Source organism: Austrofundulus limnaeus, unplaced genomic scaffold (genome assembly GCF_001266775.1).
Source record: "Austrofundulus limnaeus strain Quisiro unplaced genomic scaffold, Austrofundulus_limnaeus-1.0 Scaffold56, whole genome shotgun sequence".
In the NCBI taxonomy this organism is placed as follows: domain Eukaryota; kingdom Metazoa; phylum Chordata; class Actinopteri; order Cyprinodontiformes; family Rivulidae; genus Austrofundulus; species Austrofundulus limnaeus.
The window spans coordinates 234,721-244,205 of NW_013952458.1; the positions used below are offsets into that span (position 1 = coordinate 234,721).

A 9,485-nucleotide genomic window follows, 5' to 3' on the forward strand; every position below is an offset into this window, starting at 1 on the left:
ACACACACACACACACACACACACACACACACACACACACACACACACACACACACACGATGCTCATTGAAAACACACAGACCAGTCATATGAATGGTGTGTTGCAGCCTCCTGACTGTCATTCAGCCAGGCCAGGAGGAAAGGTGGGCCAGTTATTATCTGTGTACCCAAAGACATGTTTGCAGCGAAACTTAATGACTGACAACGCACCACAACGAAACTCCCCTTTTACACAGCTCTGATGCAACGCTAATAATTCTAGTCTAGGAGACACAAGGAAGAGAGAGACTGAAGGTTTTTTTTTTTTTTTTTTTTTGTAGTAGTAGTAGACATTCTGCATCAGGACAAAGAAGCTCAAAACACTGAAACAAGGAGGGCGGAGGAAAACACGACACAGACATTGGTAAATGAATGCTCAGACAGCATGCAGGCGAACAGTAGGGAAGAAAGCAAACACAGACGACATGACGAGGAAAGAAAAGAGACTGACAAAAAATAAAAAATGGAAAAAAAGAGATGTGGGAGCTTGGTATGGTGGGGTGGAAAAAGCAGCCTGTGGCAAAACACTCAAACCTGTGCAAGCCTGAGCGGGTCGGCTAAATTTACGAAGAGGAAGTTCACGAGCAAAACAAAACAGAGAACCCACCACCCCTACCACCTGTCACTAACCTCCAACATACCCTCTGGTGCAAAGATATTAGCAGATTATTACGCCTAATTATGCTTAGTTTCTTTGTGGATCTTCAAAAAAAACCACTATACTTAAAACGTTTTATAACAGTGAGCACACACTTCATTTGACACCAGTCAGGGTTGTAAAAACACGGAACGAGACTGCAGTCGCCCTATCAAAGACAAGTTGTCAACCACTCAGGAGTTGACGTAGAGTTTGTAGCAAAAATCTGATTATTCCAATCTAGTCAAAAAATGTTTACAGTGAAACTCAGGATGTGGCGATTTTAATAACTGCAGAGTAGTTAGCACAGGCACACATACCTCTGAATTAGTGACAGACCAGCTTTACAGCTGTGTTCAACAATGTGGACTGTATGTGCAAAAAACAGAAACAGATGCTCATAAGAATAGTAAGACACGAGTCATAAAAGTATGAAGTGGGTCAGGGTGAGCTTTAAGTGAGGCACCCATTGAAGAAATTCAGTTCAGTTGTTGCCCAATTCTTTAAGTATAAATTAACTTTAAAATGAACATAAGACTTTTGATAAACACTTACTGTAAAACAAAACTGTAAAAATACTGTAGGCTGTTTAGTTTTTATAAATTAGAGATCGATACAGGTTTTTTAAGGCCAATGCCAATCATGATTATTTTGACATCGGTCTAACGATCCCCGATGTGTGTTGTCGATTTTTGGGGCCGATTCTTGAAGTTGATATTGCTTTTTCCTCCAAATGACCTAATGTCTCAATTTAAACAAAAAAGAAGCCAGGGGTGTCCCGATACAACTTTTTCTCTTTCGATACAATACCAATATCACCGCCTTCAACGTAGCCGATACCGATATCGACCCGATATGATATTAGAACAAATCCTACACACTTTTATTACTTTTTTAGTGTGGTTTCTTAAACTGTCTTGATAAGAAAGACTGGTCCCATTTATTCTTCACCAATAGGTTACATAATGTTTTAACTTAAACATAATAATATTGCACAATTAAATACAATAAATAAATAATAAAATAGAAGACCCTGTAAAATTACCTCAATAAATCCAATAAACACAAACTATGCTTTTGAAGTGTAAAATAACTATTCAAGGTCACATAAGTTACTRACGCTGGATCCAAGCGCTGTTGGATAGAAATCCTGAGCAGACTATTGGATGGACCACACTGGAGTAGTTATATCAGAGATTTTAGATGCAGGCCGATATGATCCGATATTTATTTTTTGGTTAATATTGGATCGATATGCGATATTAATATTGGATCAGGACACTCCTAGAAGCATTTAAACAAATAAAATATTAACGATGGATAGCAAACAATGCAAAACACTTAAATATAAAAACAAACAATAATTGATTATTTTGTTTAAAGGTGTGCCTATTCTCACAATGAGGAAAAGAGGACAGGGTGAGGATGTTTTTGCCTGTGTGTGTAAATTCACGTGTGTGTCGTATTAGCAGTGGACAATTTATAACAAACTTTCAGGAAGTAATTATCGCATGCACATATACAACTGGGAAAAGTTAGGATGGTTCAAATGTGGTTTTTTGACACAGATGTAGCTTTCTCTGAATAACAAACTAAACTCCAAAAGCGGCGCACATGCCTGAAATAATGTAAGAGTCCTGCAACAGATCTGACCAACAATGAAGCAGAACGGTGGCAGCTGTGCACCATCAATACAGCAGACAAAGTGTGCTGGTAAGAAAGTTTCAGGATGCTTTGTGCCTCTCGCTTTCAGAGGAAGACATCAAATCAGCTCAATAAGGATGCCAAACTTCCCTCCGCGGCTTATTATCTCACTAGACACAAAACCACAAGAGCCGGGGGGTTCAAGTCAATACTTTGTACTCTCCTACTTGTTGACACTGCTCCTAACTATTCTTCAAAACCTGCCTTCAACAACGTGATGGTACAGGCAGTAATTTGGCTAATGAACAAGACACACACAGTGTATTAGAATGCATTATGCTGCATTTTACTAAAGGTCACAGCTGCTTACTTATGGATCACACACTTTTGTATGTAATATATTGATACATGTAAAAAAAAAACAGCTGCAAATTTATAGGGGTTGAAACATTTTTTAAGTCAAAGTTCTGCAGACAGACTTTGACCTTCCTATAAGGAAGTTACCTTCAATCTACAGAATATTAATAGAAACAGCCTTTATTGTCCCGCACAGGGAAATAAAGTGTTGTAAATAGAGTGGAGTATATAAAAGGACTATCTGCTTCTGCTCATTATCCCAACAGTTTGTACCTCTTCTTCTTTTGGCTGTTCCCTCTTCAGGGGTCTCCACAGAGAGTCCTCCTCCTCCATCCCACTCTCACTCCAGCTACCTCCTCGTCCTCTAACTGCATAGATATTTCTCCTCTTTGTCTTTGTCTAACCTCCCTCTCGGTCCCTCCTTCGGACATGTCCAAACCATCTCAGTCTGGTCTCTCTAACTTGATCTCCCAGTCCTTCAACTTGTATTGTACCTCCGATAATCTCATCCCTAATCTCATCCTTTCTTGTCACGCCCAAGAAGCACCTCAACACCTCCAGCTCTGACACTTCCAGTTTTGTTTCCTGTCTTTTTTTTGTCTCTCTGTCTCAAACAATACAACACAGCAGGTCTCATTACTCTCTTGTAAACCTTTTGTTTGAGCTTTCTGCCACCCGTTTAGCACAAATTACTCCTGAAACTTTAGTGCCTACAGCATAAATACCTACAGCCAGGGGGTAGACATAAAAAAATGCTCCATGATGTCCAGTGGTAAAAGTACACAATATCTAATGAAGTTGTAATTACTACACTATTTTGATTTAGATAAAAAGTTATATCTAATTTAATTATTTGAATGTACATTAAGAGGAGGCATGCAATTTGCAACCATTTGGCAAGTTGTTCCTAATTTAAGCTGCAAGAAAAAAATGTTGGAATAAGTACTTGTAATACATTTAGTATTAGTACTTGCTAAATGAGAATATTCCAGGTTTTACTGCAGAGAGACAGAAGGTGACATGGGGAGGAAAGGTTCCCTGTGGCCTGCTGAGTGCACACCCAAGCTTTAGTACCACGCCATGTATTGTTTACATAGCTTGCACGGTTGTGTTGTTCCCGGCAGCTTTGAAAACAGCGCAAACAATTCACCGGGCATACGTCTTTAAAACAAGACCCACATTGTCCACTACGCTCCCTAATATGCAGATAAACTGTCCAAATATAAGCCAGATTAGTCAAGTCACTGTCAGGCTAGCGGTGCTTCACTAGTTAGCATTCGTTAGCAATCGGAAAGGATTCACTAAATCTGATCCAGGATCCATTAGCTTATAGGCTAGCATCCAAAGCTCATGTTAAAAAAGTGCAAAGCATTTAACGAGTCCATTATCGGACATTTATTTTAACAGTCTCTTTCATGTCCTTTGTGCAGCCGAAGCTATAAATTAGCCATATGACATTTAAGCTTCTATTATGCTAAGCTAGCTGAATGGAGAACACACACGTTCAACTTAGCTGCGTTTCTGCTGCTTAATGTTTCTAAGCTGCATTCAGGGTCTGTATTTACGAGCAGCCGCGGTGTAGTTGGGTATAATTGAAGCTGTAAGCAGTAAAAATAAAATTATTGATAACAACTGTGTTGGGGGGAAATCGCTGGGTAGGTTAGACAAGAAGAGCCACAAAAACAAACAAATAAATAATAATTCATGTTAGTGTCCGACAATGGAACTGGAAAAAGTAGTTAGCATTCCAGCTAACCCTGCCCTGACTGTGTACAGACGATGTTCAGACACATTTCAGAGATTTGGGGAACGCTGCTCGCTTTTTTGCAATTATTGTGCATTTCACTTAAGACAAAAAATAGAATACACAAGCTAGAGCCTGCAACACTCTTCCATAAAAGAGGGAACAGTGTCCCTGAAGTAGCCGGACCGAAGGAAGCTCGGTCTTTCACTCTCTCGGGGCTTACCGGTCTTACAGAACGCCTCTATATCACCGGCGTCCTTCGTCGTCTCCTCCGCTTCTTCTCCGGAGCTCATGGCTGCCTCTCAACCCGAACCTGGAGCTTAGTATCTCCCGAATAGAACTCCTCCAAAATGGAAAAATAAAAATGCCACACAATCACTGTCGCCCTGACAAAAGCGTCATGAAAGCCACTCGGACTGTTGCGGTGACTCGGTGAGCGCTAGCCGCGCCATCTGCGGACCTCCATCTTGGGGTAGCGTAATTGGAACCGATCAGCCGGGGGCACCGGGTTCCTCCTCGGAGTGGAGCCGAGGGGAGAGTCGGCGGAGCGGCGACGCGGTGGGGGTGGGAGCGGGAGGGGCTGGCTGGGTCGCTGCTCCGTGAATCTTCGTCGGCTTTCGGAAACGAGCAGACGGTGTGGGTCATCAAGGAATGAGGGCGGTTCGACGACACGTAGCTAAATGTAGGTCATTTTAAAACAGATAAACATGGATAATAAGTTATAAAAAATATTACAAATCAAAGGCTGACAGGCAGCTGATATCCTAATTAAGTGTCATTTGTTGCTGCAGGACCTAATTTTGCGAGCGAAATACATTTATTTTGTAATTTCAAGTTATGTTAAAAGAATTAAATCAGTTTAATGTTGAGACATGACGAAAACACAGGAAAAGCTGGACACAACATTGAAGCTCAGCCTTTTATTTGAGTCATGCGACTGGCGCCATCTAGTGGGTAAACCCTGGAAATGTTTTTTTAATCGTCCTAAAATATAATAACAAATTTGGTCCTTGGATATTTACCTCATGAAAATGATTTACAGACTATTGTTGACCACGTTTTTGTGACAGGCACTTTGTTTATTTGTTGAATTCATGAATAACCCTTTGAGAATCAGTGCGTTGTCCTGTACTCTAGCGCCACCATCAGGCCAAACCTTTAAATTAGAATTTATTTATCTTGCATTTTTCATACAAATCTCAAATTTACTTCTCAGCATTAATGATCACAAGTCTCATTTTGGTGATGATAGATAGGACCTTTACTGTGTAGCGCCACCATCAGAATAACTTTCAAGTTGAGAGCATAACTCTCACAGAATGACCATGTCGACTACATCCAAGGCTTTCCAACTGTCCCCATTTTCACACTTCCCCTCTAAATTTGTCATCCCAAGCACAATATTTTTTTTATACATGGCGTTACGAAGAGCTTGAATGATGACTTGATGTCATCAACATGGCTGACTGCATATCTGGTGGGTCCTGGAACCATTTTGATGATATTACTAGCACTAGGAGTTGTCCCCCTCCTACAGTGCTGCTATTGCCAGTATCACTCCACCCCCTGTTAACAATAGGTGTTAATTAGGTGTCAACGATAGCCATGTGATGTGAGTATCAGTCACATGGAGGCAGTGCTTAAAAGCCTGAATTTTGCCTGAAACTCTCAGACTGAAGAAGTCTCTTGGAGAAGAGACGAAACGTTTCATTAGAGAAGAACCCGTCCAGAGGACCTATACAATTTTTTTCTTTTTCTTTTTGCTTACTAGCACTACGTCTACCCTGCAGTTTCAGTGGAGAAAGCCACCATAGTATCTTTCCATTTTTGGAAGAGATCATGTCTGCAGGTGGTTGAGAGACAACAGGAGGGTCCTGCCTCAGAGACAATCTTCTCTAAGTCACTTTCACTGACCAAGAGCTGTTCCAAAACATCTGTGACAGTAAACCTTTTCCCAGAAGACATTTTCAAAGAGAGAGCGTGCAGATTGCAGTTTACTCAGAGCACAATGAGGAATGATTTGGATAGAGGACAGATGCAAGCTTTTATATTTGTTCCTCCCTGATTTTGCATGAACTACAAATGTCCTTGTGGGAATACCTCACCCTCCACAGTGCGGGATAAAGCAGTTCTACTTTGACAGGTGTGAGTTCACAAGGTCACACTCACACACTTTCATGCCCATGGTGTGGGAAGTATCAAAATAAATTATAAATAAAACAAAATATATCAACTCAAATGTATCAACTGCACCTGCAGGTGTGGTTATGTTAGGTCACACACAATGAGACACACGTTTTAACAGCTAAAACAGCTTGTGGTCAAACTGACCCCTGAGGACGACCAATACATGCAGTATGTGTTCAGCTCATTGAAAAAATATCATCATGAAAATTTTATGTTTTAGCAGTTGTCCCCATCAAATTTGGAAAAGTCATGAAATATGAGGCAAAATAAAAAAGTTAACTACTATTTTTTGAGGGATAAACATTGAATGGGGTCAAATTGACGCCAAAGACGATAGGAGAGTTAATTGATGAAACTTAACTTTTGGACTTAGCTCCATTCAAGATTGGCTTCAATATTTTTACAGACGAGTGACATGAATTTTATTAATTTTTATATTTTTCCCTCTATTTAATTACAGTTTTGATGACATGCAATAAAGCAAGAACATGATACATGAGACAATCGTCCATTATCCATTATGTAATATGCAATGTTTAAGGTGCAACATTTTAACATTCAATGTGCAATATCCCATGTTCACATTGTAATATTTCAATATTCAATGTGCAATATTCAGTGTTCATGGTGCAATATTGAGTATTCAGTGCGCAATATGCAATGTTCAAGATGAAATACTTCAGTATTCAATATGCAATAATTGCAATGTTCGCAGTGTAATATCTTGATATTTCAGTTGTTATTGTGTGATTCTCATGGTGCAGTTTAACTGTTTGTTTTTTTCATATGTGGAAACTGGGAACTGGATGGTGTGTTGTGCTAACACCGTTTTTGTTATATCTTGTCTACATACGTACATATATATATATATANTAGGGTTACTTACGGTCAATCAAAAGAGAACGGAAGTCACCGGAAGTTGACCATATATGGACATGACGGATGCCCCCCTCCCCCCGCCCGCCCCCCCGAAAAGGGGGCGTGTCACCTGTCACTTGATTGATGCATACGTATATTACTCTCTTACAACACCTGGATTTAACCAAACAAACAGGTTAAAGCCTGTCATTGGTTAATTACTGCTGGCTGGTTATATTTCAGCTAATAGGTTATTTGTCTCCAACTGATGCAGAGAGCAGCTTCTCATTGGTTAAACAATCATATCTAAAGACACCCTGAGGTAGAGGAAAACACTTTCTGTTTCAGAAGGGTCAGATTATTATGGAAGCACAATTCCGCCAATCAAAAGAAAAAAATTGTGTAATGGTATGTCATAATTATGAGATACAAAGTCATAATTTTGACTTTCAAAGTTATAAGTATGAGATTCAAAGTCATAATTATGAGATTCAAAGTCATAATTATGAGATTCAAAGTCATAATTATGAGATGCAAAGTCATAATTATGAGATGCAAAGTCATAATTATGAGATTCAAAGTCATAATTATGAGATACAAAGTCATAATTTCGACTTTCAAATTCGTGATTTTGAAAGTCAAAATTATGACTTTTTTATCTTATAATTATGACTGTATCTCATAATTATAACATACCATTACACAATTTTTTTCTTTTGAGTGGCGGAATTGGGCTTCCATAATTATTGGCATCAAGCAGAGAAAATATCTGAGATTTCTCAGGTTAAAAACTGTCCAACACTGTTAAAAACGGGAAGGCCAGTGAGGAAACATCATCTTTTATGAAAAAAAAAATGCCTCAATGTGACAATATCTTGAATGATTGACAATCACTTAAACCATTGAAAAACAAATCTAATAATAAAACCCATATTGGAGGTTTAACAGAATTAGAAAATGCAGGATAAACTCAGAGCTCTACAGTTCTGGGTGTTGAAACTCAAACTTTCTTCATTTTAAAGCTTTATATTCTGTTATCACTTCTCTGTAAAGTGCAGCAGACTTTGGGTTTATTAAGTAGAAATAAAGTTGTGACACTGCAGTTTAACTGAATCACTTTATATTTTATATTCATGTTGAAGGTTGGATCTGATTCCTAAAGGGAGAGCTTTATTAATGTTTACATGTAGCTGTTGTCAAACTTTGTGGTTTTCACCTTGAATATATTGTGAAGGTACTCACTGGAGGCTTGTGTATTTGATTATGGTTGTGTGGTGGAATAAAATGCCAGCTTATGTAAAATGGATGTTTTATTTGTCTCCGGAACTGAAGAAACTCTTACTATTCTCTGACAAATACTCTCATGCTGCCTTTATCTACCTCTGAGTTTTCTTTTTGCAGATATTACTGCCTGTCAGGTTGTTGGTCGTTCAGAAAATAGATTGTAAATGTATTATTTTAAAGGACAAAATAGGAAACACTGAGTGATTGTATGATAATTGTACCAGCATTTGTCCAGGTTCGGTTTTATTCCTTTAAGAAAAACACTGTGACTGATTCAATGAGCCGTTTATAATCACACACTCGCTTCTAAAATCTGTTTTCAAATGTCAAACAGCGTTTTAGCTACTTTCATGCAGACAAATTTATTTCAGTACACCCTTTTGCTTTTGAGTTTTCTGACAAGGAAAGCAAGCAATTAAATAAAAGAGCCATGGCTTCAAATATCAGAGCTGAATACATTAGAATTACTGCACAGCTGAAAAAAAAGCCCTTTAGCTGCAGTCTCAGGTTCAGTCACTGAGTTTTCTGTGTGAGGACTGCATGTGATTCTATAATTATAAAAGGTAAAACCCCGATTCCAATGAAGTTCTGTAAAACAAATAAAAACAGAAAATGATGATTTGCAAATCTTTTGAATAAGTCCTTGTAATTGTACAATAAGGAACAATGGGCCTCATGCAAGAACATGTTCGTATTCTTATCCTAAATTTCTCTTACTTTTGTTCGTACAAAGGG

The 9,485-nt window shown here is 38.7% G+C and overlaps 1 protein-coding gene across 1 annotated transcript in view; it reads right to left on the minus strand.

Moving 5' to 3' along the window:
• LOC106518099 (triple functional domain protein) overlaps nt 1-4,965 on the minus strand; it is a gene marked incomplete in the record, with an annotated part of 118,418 nt that extends 113,453 nt beyond the window's left edge. The window contains 1 exon segment of the mRNA XM_014009204.1: nt 4,645-4,965. Coding sequence (XP_013864658.1) covers nt 4,645-4,714 — 70 coding nt within the window.
• Nucleotides 4,966-9,485: the final 4,520 nt, after the last annotated feature.